General features: G+C 33.7%; 1 protein-coding gene and 1 pseudogene across 2 annotated transcripts; both read left to right on the top strand.

Moving 5' to 3' along the window:
- Positions 1 to 14861, top strand: LOC147479638 (cytochrome P450 CYP736A12-like; annotated as a pseudogene). Its single transcript, XR_015205405.1, has 7 exons — positions 1 to 35; positions 605 to 702; positions 1310 to 1512; positions 10931 to 11009; positions 12274 to 12635; positions 12971 to 13206; positions 13859 to 14861. The product of XR_015205405.1 is annotated as a cytochrome P450 CYP736A12-like (transcript).
- A 1428-nt stretch (positions 14862 to 16289) lies between these two features.
- LOC147479637 (cytochrome P450 CYP736A12-like) lies at positions 16290 to 18853 on the top strand. The gene is made up of 2 exons (XM_086580791.1): positions 16290 to 17130; positions 17565 to 18853. Exons 1-2 carry the CDS (start codon positions 16336 to 16338, stop codon positions 18387 to 18389), a joined length of 1620 nt encoding a protein of 539 aa, XP_086436917.1. The 5' UTR covers positions 16290 to 16335; the 3' UTR covers positions 18390 to 18853.
- The last annotated feature ends 687 nt before the right edge of the window (positions 18854 to 19540 follow it).

Raw genomic sequence — 19540 nt, 5'->3', positions numbered from 1 at the left:
ATGGCTATTGGTATTATTGGTGATGCCGGTGTCAGGTAATAATATTGTTCATATGTTTTGTTCTTAGTTTTTTTTTTACTATGCTGGCAGTTTGGCATTATTAACTATATAACATGGATAGAATAGTTTAGACTTTTAGTTATTATAGCTTCATTGGTTGGTTCTGCTGCAGTCAAGTGATTGTAAAAGGAACTGATAGAGAATTAAAGGAAGTTCTTTATATTCCCTTTTTTGGTAAAAGGTGTAGCATCCAAGATTAATCTTGAATTCAGTCCCCAAAGAACAATCAAATAATAACTACAATGGCTTAATCGAGTTGGTTTGAGAACAACTTCATTTCAGTTTAGTTTGTGGATTGTCGTTTAGGTATGTATGTTTTGTATTTGTAGATTGCTAAACTGACTAGGAAAGAGAAAGGAAATATGTTTCAGAGTTCAGACTGCTAGATTAGTGCTATGTAAATCTTATTGGGATTTTATTTATGTCGTAAATCATTCATACTGATGATGTGATTGAATATACTGGTGACATCTAATATACATACAAATTTAGGCAAATGCAAATTAAAATTGTTGTTTGTTTTTTTTTTCCCTTTTTTTGGTAGGGAATATAAGAGAGTCTTTTGCAGATGCAAACCTTTAAACTTGGAAGAAATTGCTATTGGAGCTTTAATGGCAACTGACTGTGAATCGGCAAAGGATGGTGAACTTATGGTGAAAGCAAATGGAGCACCCAAGAAGGTCTATAAATTTGACTCACTGTTTTGCCCACAAGCAAACTAGGGTAATGGGAGAAGCACAATTACATTAGTATGTTAATGATCCCTTAAATTAGATACATTGCTTCTTAAATTTCTCCAACTGATTAATATTTGTTTTTCTTCGTGCTTGGTTGATTAGCTTATGTGTTTGAAGACATAGCCCCGTTTGCCACGTCTGTGGTAGATGCCTACAATGCCCTACTCATGACAACCATCAACTGAACATGATTCATGGTAAGATGAACAAACATACACGAGTACATTACCATGAATAATAATGCTCTCTAGAAACTTAAAGCATTGAGGGTGTGAACTTATCAGTTTAACTTCTTCCTCAAAATGTCTATATCATTGCTGACTTGCCTTAATGTTCATAATGAAAAGTGTTGTTTCCATACTATTTTGTACCCTGCGTTTCAAATGCACTAACAAACTTTAAAAGAATCTGTCTACCAGGTTTATGTAGGTCCATGTCATTTATACAGAGACTTATGAAAGTCTAATTTTCACATACTGTTTAAACGTGTCTAATTTTGTTTATTTAAACAGACTGGAGTGTCCAAGCAACTGTTAGCTGGGTACTTTCTGAGTGCTTTGGGAGTAGCTATGTATCGATTGTTGATGAAGAAGATGTTGAATCTCTTTCAAGATCTGATAATATCGGCCTATTGGAGGCTATCGTCGAGACTGTCAATGCTTGCCTAGCTGAAGCACCTAAATTTGGACTTAGTTGTTCAGCCAAATCCCTTGGTGTAAATTACATAACTCTTGAGGAGTTGTTTTGCACCATGCATGAGAGATCTTCAGGGACTATACCACTATGAAGTTTCTGTAGGTGTCTTAGACGTCTATAGTGAGACCTTCTTGTGCCTAGATCTATCTCACTCTATTTGTGTTTAGGCTTGAAATTAGACAAGTGATAGATGGAGTCCATCATGTTCCAGGATTGGTTGAAGCCCATGTGAGCAACATGAATGAAGTCTGGGAAGTGTTACAAATAGGTAGCAACATAAGGGTTATTGGTGCAACCAATGCAATTGAGCATAGCAACCGTTCTCATTAGTTTGTCTTTTCTCTACACCTCTTAATATTTGTAACTAAAACACAAATATTTTAGATACACACCAACATAGTCTTCATCTTAATATTACTATTGCTTGATATAATTGTAAGTTGCCTTAATGATGGAAAACAAGAGGTTTAGATACACAAAAACAAATGTATGAAAAAGCAAGAAAAATACTTTCTAGGCTCTATGCATTGATGGCTATGCCTATTATTATGATTGTTCAATTCTTAAATATTTTGTTGGTGTTATAAATAAATGCCCAAAACGAACATTTAAATGTGAACTCATACAAAATGTATTAAACTTTACTAGGATTTCATATTTTAGTTTTGGTTTAAGTGGCCTTGACTTATGTAACACTCTGTGCTTTTATATGTGGGAGGTGTATTATCATATGTAGTTGACGTACATACGTTGCCATTGTTAATCTCAAAAGTGCCCAAGAATCCCCAAAAGAAGTACCGTAGATATATTGCCATTGTTCGAGGTTTAGATCAATTTCTTAAATATCATGTTACACATGAATATTGATGGCCAGGCTGTATAGAGTATAAACTTAAGACTTTTATATTCATATTAAGCCTCTTCCCTTTTTTCACGTCAAAGGGAGGCAATATTTTTCTTCTTAGATAAGGTATGATGAAATTTTTTTAACATTTAAAAATCATACATGTAATTTTTGCTCTCAAATTTTAAATGGTAGTCTAAGCATTTCAATTGTTTATGTAACTCATTCAGCTTACTTGGTATCTTTCTACTCTTGCATTTTTCTTATCCTTCGCAGGTGCAGTGATGGAATTATAGTGGACACCATAAAAAATTTCTAAGCCAATATTGAAGACGGTACAATTAAGGCTGAAGGGATGCCTCAGTGATAGACTATCAATTATCTAAAATTATGGTTAATTGTTTCTTTATATATATACTCTACCCAAATGGATATTACCCATAGAGCTCTATTCTTCAACGCCAAAATCCAAATCAAGTTTCCAAAACTCTAACAAGCAATCCATGATCTTCAACTCAAGGTATGCATCTTCTTCTCTATGTGAAATTTTGTGTGTTTAAAATACAAAACAGTTTTGTTGGCCGCATTATAAAACTCAAATTTTGTGTATAGGTTGTTTTGGTTGCATTATGAAATATTGTTGATAATCCAGCTTTGTCAATTGAAGTGCTTAATGGAATTATGGAAATGTCAAAGAAAGTGCCAATGGAATAAGTAATGGGTTAATGTAGTTGTAACCAAGCCAGCCAGACTCAACTTTGAACTTAAACGGGCCTTAGGGATGCGTGGGTTTCAAATGTGGAGGCATCCCTACTTCCAAATATTACGACCCTATATTCAATTTTTATAAGACGAAGTCGCGCCTATACCTCAGTTAATTAGATGGGACATATTGTATTAATGGGAAACATAGACCTGCCGCAAGTGCACCCCTATTTTATGACATGCCAACTGCAGAAGAATATTTACCTACTTTTGAATCTTATGGTAAGCGCATTGTTCCTTCATCATTTCTAGCTTTAGTGTTAATTAACTAGCTATCAAACTACTATATTATTTAAGGTGTTTCATAAATTGGTGTTGTCGTGTTTGAGTGTGCAATCTCATTTGACATACTATTCCTTGATCTTAACTACAGGGTCTACAATAGCCAAGAGAAACTGTTGGCATTGGCCCCACTCCAATGTATCTGAACAAAATGTTTCCAAATGATAGGATGTACGATCGTTGTGGAAGTAATTATAGGACATGTTGTGATTTTCAGTCCAATGGTTGATTCAAGTAGCAATGGCCGGTTATGTTTATAGAAGTACAAAACGTAAGGCGGAGGAAATAGTTCCTTGGTATGGCAATGAAAACCTGAATGGGTTAGTTGAGCTTAATAGATAAACTACTAACAAGAGGCTTCAAGAATCAGAAGGAACATTCTTGGTATTTTTGGTTTTTTATTTTTTTTCATTTTGTAAATGATGATATGATTATGGGGTTTCTTCCATGGAATTGTGTAAAATAACTTTGGAAACATTGATACGATATTTATTTCATGTTATTATGGTGTCTATCACTTCATATAGTTGTAGCATGCTACCTATTAGTTTAGACAGTCTTAGCATAGTGTCTAAAGAATAACCAAAACTATCTCCACATAATCACTGTGCATAGCACGTGCAATTGTGCTAGTCTTATTAATTATTTTGTTTCAGTCTATGTAATTTTGATAGGTGGATATGAATAATTATTTTTAAAATGTGTGTTATATTTGATCCAGTTGCATTCATGAATTAGGATTCGATGGTTATTTTAAATTTAATATTTTTTATTTATATAGCTTTAAATTATTCATTTTTGCTTGCTTAAATGAGAGTATTATATGTTTGATTGTTTATCTTCCTCTCATGTTGATGAATCATAGTTGCATAAACTTGAGTTAGAGTTCTTTAATATTTTGTTTGACAATACAAAGAAATAACATTTGTATATACAATAAAATAATAAAATAAAAGGGTTTCTGATAGCATAAATGAAGTAAATATAAAATTTATTGTTTGAGGTTGTTACTATCTTGTAATATATTAATAAATGTTACATGCACAATTATTAGTGTAATTCATCCATTCTCTATAACTTTTGACAAAGAATTAATTTTATTCTTGTGTTGTTTAAAATGTGTTGGTGTGCCGAAGATTTCTTATACTTAAAATTTAGTCTCATGGCAGTTTATCATAATTAGTAGTCATGATGAATAAATTCAAAAATTATATGTTTTCCTTGTTTAAATATTCTCAAAATATGTGGTAAGTTCGTTGGTGATAGCAAGAGAAATTTGACTTGTTTGTTTGTTAAGAAAATAAGAAAAAATAATAAAATGATTATCACATAATATACTTATAATATCGATTAGTTCAAATTTTTACTTGAAAAAAACATGTATTTTGATATATTCATGAGATGAAAATGATGAGTTAGAGAAAAGTATTTTAAAGTGTTTTGTTAATATTATGAATACAAAGGAAAATAGATATCATGTTGAAGAATATTTATAACTAGTATATAGCCCGTACCCACGACACTGTTTCAAATTAAGCCCAAAAGCAACCAACCTAATGATAAAAGCTCAGCCCACAAAACAGTCATTGTTGACCAAATCAACAATGATCATGTACTCTTTCAAATTAACATTTTAAATTGCACTTATCATATAAGACTTTGAATCTGCCATGTCATAACTTGTGAGTAACATTTGTAGCCGCCAAATCCCCCACACCAAGCATTTTTATTAGATAGATTGGTACATTCTTGAAAACGATACCTTAGTAGAGTAGCGTACATTCTTGATTAATATTATTGTTTGTATATATTTTTTTTATTAGATGTTTTCCATCCAATTTGACTCATATTATTATACGGGAGTACGCTTAATATAATTAATTTGTCTGAGATTTTTGTAGTTTCAATGGCATGAGTGACACTTTGTAATATTTTAAAAGTGTTAGGGCACTAATTTTTTTTTGTGCATGATAAACGAACACGCACTAATATTTTATGCACGGATAAGCTTACTAGCTACACGTTAATTATTTAGTGGTTAAATAAAAAGAAAAATATTATTGTGCATATGATTGGCTACTTGGTTAAAAAAAAATGCAAATGGAAAAATAATTTATTCTTGTTCGTGTTTGAAATAATTGCCTTGGTGCACGTTGATGGTTAAACTGTAATAGATTTTGTTACGACATAAATATGTATATTCTGTAATTGTTTAGATATAACCTTTAACTGACTTCAGTTTGGTCTATGTACATTTTTGAGTATGTTATAAGTTAATAACCAGCGATATTTGTTCGCATAGCTCACTTTACTTTCGAATCTCGAGACGTGATTCTTTTGAGATGTATATAACTGTACATATCACCCTCATTTTTATTAATGTCCAAAATTGTTATACTATATTTTTATTATACCATAAATTTATTAATAAAATTGGAACAAATATGTATGTTTGACTTTGTAAAAGGAAGGAATAGTTTATTTATTTTGAAAATGCCTTAAAAGGTAAGTTTTTAAGTTTTAAAATAATGTGTAGAGATTTTTTTTTTTCCGAGAATAAACTAGGGTTGGGCAGACCCTCACCTGTATTAAAAACCTTATACTCTGTTGTACAATTTTCCAGCAGCATCTTCCTCCACTATAATACTCAAATGAGAATCTAGTGGAGGACTTAAAAAAATACAAAAGTTACAATTCTTTTGATATAAACCCGCAAGTTAATCCGCTGCCCTATTACACTCCCTAAAAATATGATGAAAAGCCACATCTTCAAAAGCAGACATATGTTTCTGTATAGCTTTGACAACATCTTCACAATACCAGGGTGGCTTCTCCAACTTGTTGATAATTTGTATTGCTCTCTTGGAATCAGATTCAACTTGGACTTGTTTGAGCTGCAATCTAGCGCATTGAGCCAGCCCCACTTCAATTGCCTTGATCTCCTGATGTGTAGAGATTTGATTAATAAGAAAACATAGAGAAAATAATTTTGTAATTTATGGGAGAAAATATGGAAAAATTTATATTAGAAAGAAAATGTCTATAATTTATGGAGAGAGAAAAGTTTTTATTTGAAAAAAAATGTGTAGAGAATTTGTAAATATGGAAATGTCTTGAGTTTGTTTTTAGATCTAAAAGAAATAAGATTAAAAAGAATAAGGAAAAAAGATGAAGAAAGATGAAAGAAGAAAGAAGGAAGAAGGAAGAATTAAGAAAAGGAGTATTTCTATGCTTGGTATTTTCTTTGAGTTTTTTGTTGCTTTTCTTGAATCTACGTGGAGTACTTTATTGTTTGATGTTTCTTGAATCTCAAATGGAGTGGCGTTCTTTTTCTTATTGTTCTTTCGCTAGAAAAAAAGGTGAGTAGACGACTTCACTAATTAGTTATTTTCAATTATTTGGTTGTTGATTCCTATTACATTCAATTAATTAGAAAAAAAAAAAAAAAAAAAAAAAAAAAAAACAAAGAAATATATTGTGAGTCTTTTATATTGGTACTAAGAACATTAAAAATTCGTGTTTGTATAATAGTTATAAAACGGTTGTTTTAAATATGGTTTCATATTTACTTACATGAATCTATTTAATATTGTGTATGTAGTAGTTATTAATGTTGAATAATGTAAAAGGGAGAAAATAATATGATTGAAATTATATTAGTGAGTTGCCAATATTTTTGTGTGGCATTAAATATATTATATGTATATTATAGAAGAAATAATTTATTGTTGGTTTTATGTGGATGAAATCATGAATATATATGGATTAGATTTATAATTTAATGCAAGGTGCTGTAAGTGCTAGTTTAATATGAGTTACTCTTGATTTTCTTGTTGGCTTAGATTTCATTAAATCTTTAATAAATTGTGAGAATTTCTTAATGGCTGAGGACAAGGAATTTTGCTTATCTAGTAGTAAATTATATTGCTTTAATGTGTTATAGATTTGTTTCCCAAAAAAGATTAGAAATATATACTATAGCATACTGTTCATTAGTAGTGTCACGGTTCGATACTATAGCGTCAATGGTTGATACTGTACCGTTACTGTTTATTAATGGCATTTATGTAAATGTTGTTAGATATGTTATATTACTATTGGCAACACTTTTAAGACTGATTATAGTATTTAGTGAAAGCTATAATTGTGTTGTTAATTGCTAGAATTGTTTTTGCAATATTTTTTTGATAAATCATTCATGACATTTAATAGGTGTTATAATTGTAATTATCAATGCAATGATTTGTGATGTAGTACACTCTTATCCATCATGACTTATTGTATGAATGATATAATTGTGATATTTGATATTTAACGTGGTCGTCTATTATACAATATTTTTGGATGAATGATTGCGTAATAAAATTGGCATCATGTTTATGATTGAGTTGCTATGAAATAGTATGACAATGTCTTTGCTGGATAAATTTGAGACATGTTTAAATGGAAATGTTTCGTTATATTTTACATTGACAAGTTAAAGGATTCTTATGGTCGTGAGATGTATTGTGATAAGTCTAAATATTGTGGTACAGTGCAATAGTTTATATGGCACGTGAAAGAATGAGAATGATGATGATATATGAGATATAAATACATGGTATAGTGCAATATATTCGATTTGCACATGATAGAGTAGAATTGATGATAGTTCCAAACGTTGTGGCTTAGTGTAATGATTTATGTGGTACGTGATAGAGTGAAATGGTTATGAGATATAAATGTATGATACCTGAATAAGTTATGTAACAAAAATCCTAGTTCTTAGCTACCAAAACTCATTTGATTATATGGTTAACCCTTGTGAAGGGGAGTGCTTGTTTGGCTCGATAGAGGGGAGTGATTGTGGTAGACAGGAAACTCAGTAAAACATAGATAAGACGTTATTCTAGGGACACTTGAAGAAACTCTAAATAATAAATATTATTTGTCAAAATGTATGTTAACACAATAATAAATGATTGACTATGGTTGTGAAATTTTTCGTGGAGTTTGTTCTTCTCAGTTTGATGGAATTATTAAAATTTTGTATATGATATATTTTGTTTTATAGTGTTTTATTTGCACTCACAACGGTTTGGGAGAAGGGTGGGTAGAATTATTTTAATTATTTATGCAGGTATAACCCATTATGTGATCAGGCTTACACCTATGTAAGTATATAGTAAGTTTACTTTTGTTATTTTATTATTATATGAAACTGACCCGATATGCATATTTGCTTATCGAGTGTGTTCATAAAATGAATATAGTCAATAAGTCTTGACAAGATTAGTGTTGAAAAAGGTTGATTACTACTGCTTGTGGTTTGCGTTGGCATCTCATTACATAATATGTTTTGTTTTCCCTTGAAGTGCAACAAATTTTCAGTTGAGACAATGTTTTTTGTATTTTCGGTTGTAATTATAATTGAAGCAATGTTTAAGGGGAAGTTTGTAACTTAATCTTATTTGTAATTTTTTGTAATGAAGAGGACTTTGGCTAATTTTTAAATAAAAATGGTTTCAAATTATTGGAATAATTAAAATATGTATGCGTTTGGAAGTTAGGTTTGCTTTCACACCTCGAAAATCGAAGAGTCGGGAACAAATATTGTGACACTGCCAGTCTTACCATTATAGTTTCCTCTTCCTCTATAGTTTCCTATGTTTAATCCTCTAAAATTATTTCTATCATTGCTGCGATTGCCATTACCACTGCCATTATAACCCCCTCTATATTGGTTTCCAGATGAATTCCCATCATAAAAGGCTTGATAATTATTATCATAATGGACATATGTTCCATATAAACCTTCTATGATGAGTTCTTCACTAAGAACATGGCTATGAAGCTCTTCAGCTGAAATATAGCCATGCCTAGACCTAACTCTTATAGATGTACATAAAGCAGCATACTCACTAGGTTAACATTTTAGTGTATGAAAAATTATATCTCCTTCATCAAAAGGACACCCTGAAGCAGGAAGAGCATATGTAATCTGTTTAATCTGACATAGTGGAAGTGTGGAACCGCCTTTCTTTATATCCTGAAGCTTACCCTTGAGCTGTATAACATGAGCTCTAGAAAGGGTTGAGAATCTAGCTTCCAGTGTTAGCCACAATTCTCTTGATGATTTAATACCAACCACATAAGAAAGAATCTCTACACTTAGAGTGACATTTAACCAAATGAACAACATCTTATCTCTTTTCACCCAACTAATATAATTTGGATTAACTTGAGAAGTAATATTTCAAGAACTATCTAATAGCTAGAAACTTTGATGGACTAGAATTAGTACCTTCAATGAGTCCATTAAGATCATAAGTGTTGAATATAGGTAAAAAAAATTGCTTCCAAATCAAGTAATTTTCTCTCGTAAGCTTTACTAGAACCATGTTTGAAATATTCTGAAATGCATATGAGGTATTTTGTGGTGGTGCTGCCATTGGCATCATGCTTATGGAAGGATTCTGCTGCATGTTGAATTGATTGTGGATTACTAAAAATAGGAATAGACTGATGAGAAGTAGTAAAACCTTGATTAAAACCTTGTTGTTGATGATTGAAATCCCCATAGACAGAATTGATTCCATGAATTTGATGGTTAGAACTTTGATCTTGATTGATTCCATAAGCTTGATGATTGATCGAAACCATAAGTTTGTTGATTTACTCCTTGAACTGGATTACTTCCAAGAATTGAAACTGATTCATTTCTTGATTTGGAGTGATTGAAGAAGTTAATGGAATCGAAGCAATGTTTTGCTGATTCACAGTTGGAATTTGAGCAACAGCTGAAATTCGATCTACAGAATTTGTTGAATTGACATGATTTACTGGATTTTGATCTACAGTAATCAGATTTGTGTTTGTACTGTTGTTTGAAGGTTGAGAATTCTGATTTGTTCTCACCGTTGTTAACGATTACAAGCTTGTATCTTTGAATTTGAAGAACAACAGGGGTGAGCTCAAATGAGCTTTAAGGGCTCTGATACCATAATAGAAACCCTAGATTTATGAATGAAATTGCATATGATTCATTAGTTTCTGATGATTACAGAGAAGTGCTTATATACATGATTACGGTCGCGGTATAAATGGCGATTCATTACATACAAGCTGTCATCACGGTTGTCGATTAGTTACAATGGAAGCTTCCAATGCTTGACTTGACTTCCTTCTTTGACTTCTGATAGAGAATCATTGATAATTATTACTACCTATATGATGCTTTCTGTTTTAATTGGGTGCCAAGAAAAACTAATATAGTTGCACACCAACTTGCTTCGTATGGTAACTCAATCTCTTGACCTGTAGAATGGATGGATGTACCTCCTCCATGGCTAATGGATGTATTAGATAGGGATAGCTCTTTTATAACACCTTTGCTAAATTAATGTATATACAACTGTTGATTGCCAAATATATATATATATATATATATACCCAAAAAAAAACATAGATCAGGCTAAACACCTGATTAATGCGGAAAGATCAATCAGCAGCAAGAACACTTGATATAAACTGAACTTTTATTTATATTTGTGGAATTATATTACAGGGGGGAGAAAGAAGAGCACACTTCTCACTCAAAACAAAGAGAAAATTCAAAGCTAAAAGGAAAGATATTCCTCAACAAGGTATATTCTTTTCACTTAAGACAGAAAACTTATCTAATCTGAAGCCTAGCATATTTCAACCAAAGTTTCGGATTTTATGCTTATCGAAATTTCATCAATTTCAAAATTCTTTCCAGTGTTACAATGTAGGGCTATCAACGGGCCGGACTTGAACAAGACTTACCTATGTCTAGGTCCCGGTCTAAAGCATATTTACATTTAGAAAGTCCAAGCCCGGCCTAGGTCTTGTTGGACTTTATCGGATTCGGGCCTGGCCTAGGTCCTATAAGATTACATAGAAATAGTTTACTTTTTTGTTATTTCTCTAAAAAGGATTACATAGAAATAGTTTACGTTTTTGTTATATCTCTAAAAAAGAGAGTGTAATGGTGTAGCCAGACTTGAACCTATGCCATATGTGTAGCACTATATCACTTAACCACCGAGCCTCAAACTTTTTATGTAATCTAATAGTTAAATATTTATTTGTATTTAATTGAAACACTAACAAAACTACATTAGTTTTCGGACCGGGCCATTATATGTCAAGAACTGGCCCAATAGTCTTATCTGATAATATTTAAGTCTCAAGTCTCTATTTTATCGGTTCGGATTCAATCGGCGTTCGGGCATGGCCCAACCCATTGACAGCTCTAGTACAATGTGACAAACCACATCTGTGATTCTCTCTAAGCTATTATTCAAGTACTGCTAGTCTGTTACTATTAATTTCGACTACCACACTGTTATACAACTTGGAAGATATATGAATCAGTGGCTCAAGTACTTCACTGAAGCGCCACGACTATAGCACTAAGCTCAAACGACATGTATAGAACACACTACGCAAGCTGCGTGCAGGAAACTGAGTTTTGTGTGTGTGTGTTGGTTCACACTTCACAGCCATCAGTTGAAAACGCACTAAGCTGTAATAGTACTATAATAGTTACAATATAACCACTAGATATCTCTTCGATCAGCTATCATTTTTCCTTCTAAAAATGGGGTGGACCCGCGGACGTATTAATGCGTCTTGGAAATTGTTGGTGTAAAACTGTATTACGTTTCCATGATGTACAGAAGTTAGGTGACTGTAGCCTGTAGGTCAGACCATTGAAAATTTGAAACTACCACTTCATGGATAAGGTATGGAGTTTTTACTCAGCTCGTTCAGAACTTCCCTATAGAAACCTTCATTCTAGGATCCTATGTTTCCATATTCCATCCATGGCTCTGCTTTTCTTTGTGCTCCTTGGAAGTTTATTGTGTATTTCCTTTCTCATAGGCTCATTGAGATTCAAAAATAGTAAGAATGGATGTATGCTAGCCCCAGGTCCTTTAGGCCTCCCTCTACTAGGCCACCTTCATATGTTGGGTGATCTTCCTCATCGCACTCTCAGTCAATTAGCCCGAACATATGGTCCAATCATGTATCTACGACTTGGTCTAGTCCCAGCCATTGTGGTCTCATCCCCCGAATGGGCGGAGTTGTTCCTTAAAACTCATGATTTGGTTTTTGCGAGTCGACCAAATATCATGGCATCACAGTACTTGTCTTATGGGCGAAAAATATGAGTTTAAGCACCATATGGTCCCTATTTAGCAACATTCGGAAATTGTGCACTTTAGAGCTACTTAGAATTTTGAGTCGATGGCTCCTATCCCTTTAAAAAGTAGTGTTAAAAGTCGATAAAGTAGAAACTAAAAGTCGATAAAAGTAAATAAAAAAGTGGAAATTTAAAAGTCGATAAAGTAGAAATTTAAAGTGGAAATTTAAAGTCGGCATATTTTCTATCTATCTCATTTTAACTCTACATATCGAGAGTAAAATGAGATGAAAAAAAATTGACTTTAACTTTATGACTTTAAGCTACTTTCTTCTTTATTATTTTAACTCTTTATTGACTTTAAACTTTAAAGGGAAGGAAAGCCGATGGACTTCGATATAATAATTTAAAGATTGAAATGTTCAAGCCTATGAGGGAGGAAAGAGTTACTACATTACGTAGAGTTGATAAAAGTTCATTTTGCCGGAAGATCCGCAATTGATATAAGTGCAAAGGTTGGATCGCTCATTGAAGACATGACCTATCAAATGCTATTTGGGTTCAAGGATGATAAGTTCAACCTCAAATCAAGCATGCAAGAGGTCATGATGCTAGCAGGAGCTTTCAATATAGCCGATTTTATCCCCTACCTTGGAGCACTTGATCTTCAGGTAAGGTAGCATCTAGTTATATGCTTTGATGCATACAACCTCTTACATACTTAATAGTTGAAATTAAAACGGAGTAGCGAAATTTGTTAGGAAATTAAAACGGGTTAGTGACGAAAATAGAAATCATGATTTGTTAAAAAAATTCTATATATATAGTTACGATTGTTGAGCAAGTTTTTAAAAATGCACGGGTCTACTTTCTAGTATATATCGGTTTTTAAGGTACTCAATAGGGATATATTTGATATATCGGATAGATATATTGATACATTTTGGATCCGATATATATTGAATTTTTTGATATATCGACCGATATAAATGATATAGATCGTTGACGTTGACTAATCTTTGACCAATTTTTATTAATATATCGGTGATATTTTTAGATATATTAACACCTAAAACAAAATTTTGATCGATCAACAAAAATAATATATATATCAACCTATATATCGATATATCTGATTTTTGGAGGGTCCGATACCCAATATCAAAATATTGGGCCTTGTAAAAAAGTACTATACTAATGTAGGATTTTTCAGTCCACACAAATAAAATCCATAGCATATTGGCGTATACGAAGCATTTTGCCTAAAGTTTACATTTACACCTTTTTGGCTTATGTCCAATACTCCAACGCATGTATTTCCAGGGATTAAGTCGTCGAATGAAGGATCTTAGCAAGATTATAGATGGATTTTTGGAGAAAATCATCGATGAGCATGTGCGAGATGCCAAAACGCTACAAGGCCAACACAGGGACTTCATTGACGTAATGTTATCCTTGATGGAATCTAATGAGACACACCAAGAACATCTAGATCGCGATAATATCAAAGCAATCATGTTAGATATGCTTGCAGCAGGAATGGACACATCAACAACTGTGATTGACTGGACCATCGCTGAACTGTTGAGGCATCCGCGTTGCATGAAGTTAGTTCAAGAAGAATTGGAAAATGTAGTCGGCTTGAATCGAATGGTCGAAGAAAAAGATTTGCCTAAACTCGACTACTTGAAAATGGTGATCAAGGAAAGCATGAGACTACATCCAGTAGCCCCATTGCTTATCCCTCGCGAATCCATTGAAGATATAACAATCAATGGATACTTCATACCAAAGAAGTCGAGAGTGCTTATAAATAATTGGGCACTTGGAAGAGACCCGAATTCATGGTCAAGTAATGCTGAAGAATTTTATCCAGAAAGGTTTATCAGTACCAACATCGATGTCCACGGACGTGATTATCGATTTCTACCATTTGGATCAGACCGTCGAAAGTGTCCAGGATTGCAGTTAGGCTTGACAGTGATTGAATTAGTACTTGCTCAATTGGTTCATTGCTTCAACTTAGAACTTCCGGATGGATTGGCACCAAATGATGTAGACATGAGTGAGAAATTTGGTCTCACATTGCCAAGAGCTAACCATCTTGCTGCAATCCCAACTTATCGTTTATTTGTTTAAGAGAAAAGGCACAAACTGTTTAGGAGTTAGTACACTTCATTTTTGCTGCTTTTTGGTGAAGGGAGGGTGTGTGTATTGCTGCATTATGTTGAGTTGTTGTAGTTTGTTCACTTTGTTGTATTTTGAAATTCTCCATCGCCATTATATCTACTCATATGCATTTGTTAGTATATGATAAGTTGTAACTTGTGTTCGGAATATACAATTTGTACTTATTCTTTACCAATTACCAAACTATACAAACTTTTTGTCTTATAAGTGTCTTGTATTTCTTAATTAATTCGAGTATAGTGTAAATACACTATGTCTTTAAGACAGATTTTTCTCTTCACGGTGCATGAAGGTTGATGGGAAACTGTCTCCTAAGATAGAACGGATTTCATATCTATAGAAATTTCAATCTTGATTATAAAATCGTGAACATGATATAGTATTTTGACTAAAACGGAGGAGAAGAGAAATATCGAACTACGTGTGATCGGTGTCTCTTTCTCCAAATTCATCCACTATTTATAGGTGAGTGATCATCTTGAAACAACACAAATGACTATTGGAAAAAAGTAAGCAACTCTTTGAAAAGTCACGTGTTTGAAAAAAACACACCATTTCGACGTAAAGTCTTGTTTGAACCAAAGGCCTATTTCGAAAGGTCACACTTTTTTGGTATGATGCACTATTTCGAACTAGTGCATCCTTTTGAAAATGTTTTTTTCACTTTACGTACCTGTTTCAAGAGAAACTCATTTCATCTCAAATGGGATAATTTGGAAGACAAATTACTCATTCATATCTCAATGCATTTGTGCAAAACAAATCCATTTTTCTAACAACTTATTTCTTGTAATTTCTACCCAATTTTGAATAAAGTTTTACTTACGGAAAAAAAAAAGGTACAAATTGTGTTGAATTGTACGTTCGAAACAAGACCTGCTATGTCCGTCCGGACACTCACTTTTACTGAATTATATGTTTAGATCTTAAAGGCATGGCCCAAAATATCGCCGAGATATCTGATATCTCGCCGATATATCTCGGTAAATTGGTACACCGAGATCGATATTTCCGAGATATATCCACCGAATATTAAACCCGCTTTTTTCGAGATATATCGAATTTCCGATATGAAAGTTTATATCGCCCGATATAATCGATATTTCCGATATAATCGATATATATCGGTTGACTTTTTGACCAATTTTTAATAATTTAATATTGAAATTTCCGAAATATCCGATATATCCGAGATATATCGGCGAGATATCCGAGATATATCGGTGAGATATCCGACATTTTAGAAACTTTGGACTGGTCACCAAAAAAACCGAGATATCCGATATATCCGATATATCTCGGTTTTTGGGTACACCGATATATTAAACGATATCGAAATTTTGGGCCTTGCTTAAAGGTACAAGTGTTTTTTTCTTGCACCATCATAGAAAGGTTAGTTAAAAAAGTAGTTGGGTTTTTAAATATATTTGACTGTTAGTTAATATTTCAGTAGTGATCTACCTAAAACATTTATTAAATTAAATGCTCTGGATTTAATGTAGGAAGTAGTTGTGAAGATAGACCAATCCCATTGAATATCGGAAGGAAATGGGAGTACAGTTATCAGGTTGACAGGCTCAGTCGAAGACATAAATATAGTAACATTACCAATGAAAAAACACATATCACTTCCTTCTTTATCATACTCAAAAGTAGAAGTGAAAGAAAGAAATCACCCAATCTGGAATGATCTTTGCTACTGGTTCATGATGGTTTTAAGCGTTGCTCTTCTTTTCTTTGCATTCCTTTTTGTCTTTTGGTCTCTTTCCTATCTCATTGCCTTACTGAGGACCAAAAAATGTCATAAGGGCTCAATGAGTCTGCCCCCAGGACCATGGGGGTTCCCTCTACTTGGTCATCTTCACATGTTGGGTGACCTTCCTCACCGTGATCTACAGAAACTGTCCCAGAAATATGGTCCAATAATGCACATTCGGCTAGGTCTGGTCCCTGCCATTGTTGTCTCATCTCCTGAATGGGCAGAGTTGCTCCTCAAGACTCACGACTTAAATTTCGCTAGTCGACCTGATATCCAAGCTTCGAAGTGCTTATCTCGCGGACGGCAGAGTATGCTATTTGCAGCTTATGGGCCGAATTGGCGCAATGTGCGTAAGCTGTGCACTTTAGAGCTACTTAGTAACTCAAAGATCGAATCATTCCAATCCATGAGAAGAGAGGAGGTGCACAATTTTATTAAATCGATAAAAATTGCTGCTGAGTCACATTCAGTGATTAATCTTACCGCTAAAATTGGATCGCTAGTGGAAGACATGACATTCATAATGATATTTGGGGCAAAGGATGACAAGTTTAATTTCAAACCAATTATTGACGAAGCTACGGTATTGTGTGGAACTTTTAATCTAGCTGACCTTATCCCATACATGGCAGCACTCGATCTTCAGGTAAAGAACCTTGCTAGTTGTTTAATTTAGGGTTAACTAGCATTATTCTCCTACTAGATGAGCCAATTAGGATTTTCACCTTACTAGATGGGAAATTAGGGTTTTCTCTTTAAGTACACACAAGAAAAGAATCAACTTGGATTGCACGTGTTTTTTTGTGTGTGTATTTGGAGAAATTCTAATTTCCCATCTGATGAAAGAAATCCTAATTGACTCATCTATTAGAGAGATAACATTGGTTAACTCTTTAATTTACGTATTAGTATCATCTACTAGATTTGGTAATGTATCAACAAAGAATAGATTTAAAAACAGAGTCACGTCCAATACAAGTAGGTATTTGCCCCATTCACCACTAAATAATTTCTATGGCACATTTATTAACTTATTCTTTTTTTAGCAGAAAGTTAATAAGTAAATTCTATTACCTCCAGGGTATAGGACGCAAATCGAAGGCCCTTAGCAAGGTAATAGACGGATTCTTCGAGAGGATTATTGATGAACATGTACAATACGCAAAAAGTATACAAGGGGAGCACAGGGACTTCATCGACGTGCTGTTACCGTTGATGGAAACCAACGATACAAGTGAACAACATCTAGATCGTGACACTATCAAAGCGATACTGCTGGACATGCTTGCTGCAGCATTAGATACATCGACAAGTGTTACTGAATGGGCCCTTTCGGAACTCTTAAAACATCCCCGTGTCATGAAACTTGTCCAAGAAGAATTGAAAAACGTCGTTGGCATGGATCGAATGGTCGAGGAAGCGGACATGACGAAATTGGACTACTTGAATATCGTTATTAAGGAAAGCATGAGGATCCACCCAGTGACTCCATTTCTTCTCCCTCGTGAGTCCATTGAAGACATTACAATTAACGGATATTTCATGCCAAAGAAGTCTAGAGTGCTTATAAATACTTGGGCCATTGGAAAAGATCCCAAGGTATGGTCCAGCAATGCTGAAGAATTCTATCCCGAAAGGTTCATTGGTACTAATATAGATCACCAAGGACGTGATTTTCAATTTCTACCATTTGGATCAGGACGTCGTAAATGCCCAGGTATGCAGCTAGGAATTACCGTTGTTCGATTGGTACTTGCTCAAATGGTACATTGTTTCAATTTCGAGCTTCCAGATGGAATGTCAGCTGAGGATTTAGATATGAGCGAGACATTTGGCGTAACGTTGCCGCGAACTAATCATCTACTTGCAATCCCAACTTACCGTTTGCCAATGACCGATATCTAAGAAGGCGTAGTACGTTATACTGTTATTCGATTGATTCAAATTGATGATAATATATTTTAGTAAGATATGTTTTTCTTTCCTTCAAAATATGGTCACTACTACGTCGTTTGTGTCCATTTGTCCCTAATGCTGTTGCTAATCTGGTTGTGGTACTTTTTGGCTTTTAGCCCCTTCCATTGAAGTATTCAGTAAGTGGCTCATAGAGTTATATGGAATCAAGTTCTGGAGCTTATATACCTGCACTGCGTCACAACTTAACATTCAGCTAATTGTAAGTTTGTAACTGGAGTGTGGTGCTTGAAGCTTTCTAGTGCGCAGACTGATCTTATCTTCATGTGCATGTTTATGGAGAATCGTGAACTTAAACAATGATGCCTGAAGTATTTGTTGAATTGTACCAAATAATTCTGAAATGTTAATGCATATTGTTTAATGAAATGTTTATAAAGTTGTTTCTTGCCAAATTCTGATTGCTTTATTTGGTGTTTGAGATTCAGGTATGGATTTTAAGATTGAACTAAACCCAAATAGTGATATGTATGTTACCAAATGTCGTGGATTATGTCAGTGACTGTTTGAAACCATTTTAAATCTACTTTCTAGTATAGCAATTGGTGCAAAAAAGATTCACACTGTCTAAGTTACATGCTTGTGCAAAACTGATAATAGGATTCTGGGTTTTCTCTCGGTCACCTAAAGATCAGCATTATAAGTAACACAGTAAACACCCTTTTCTTTTGTGTATTATGTCTCAGATGATTTTGTTATTATATTGATGTCATTTTCCGCCATTATTAACAGAAGACCCTGTATTCTAGTCATTTTCCGCCACTATGAAACAGGGCCTGTATTCATAGAGACAGAGTTACAAATTTACAATAGAGCATCATCAGTTAATTAGAATTAAGATTCCTGATCTACAAGTGACCCCACATTCATTTGAAGGAGAATCGATGGGCAGGCTCTTAGTGGTCTCGTATTCTACCCATGTCCTATGCAGTAAAAAAATCTGTGACTAATTCTCTAAAACCAATTGTCTGCATTCAGGCCAAATAAATAGTCTGTTGTGTTATTTTGAATAGGGTTAACTAGTATTACCCCCCACTAGAGGAGCAAATTAGAGTCTCCCCCCTAAACACACGGTCAACTTG

This window comes from Coptis chinensis, chromosome 8 (assembly GCF_015680905.1).
Source record: "Coptis chinensis isolate HL-2020 chromosome 8, ASM1568090v1, whole genome shotgun sequence".
NCBI lineage: Eukaryota > Viridiplantae > Streptophyta > Magnoliopsida > Ranunculales > Ranunculaceae > Coptis > Coptis chinensis.
This window is presented reverse-complemented; position numbering and strand designations above follow the sequence as displayed.

Coding starts and splice junctions, on each gene's coding strand:
- LOC147479637 (XM_086580791.1), top strand. CDS start 16,336: ATGAAAAAACACATATCACTTCCTTCTTTATCATACTCAAAAGTAGAA. Junction 17,131..17,564: donor TGGCAGCACTCGATCTTCAG/GTAAAGAACCTT, acceptor TATTACCTCCAG/GGTATAGGACGCAAATCGAA.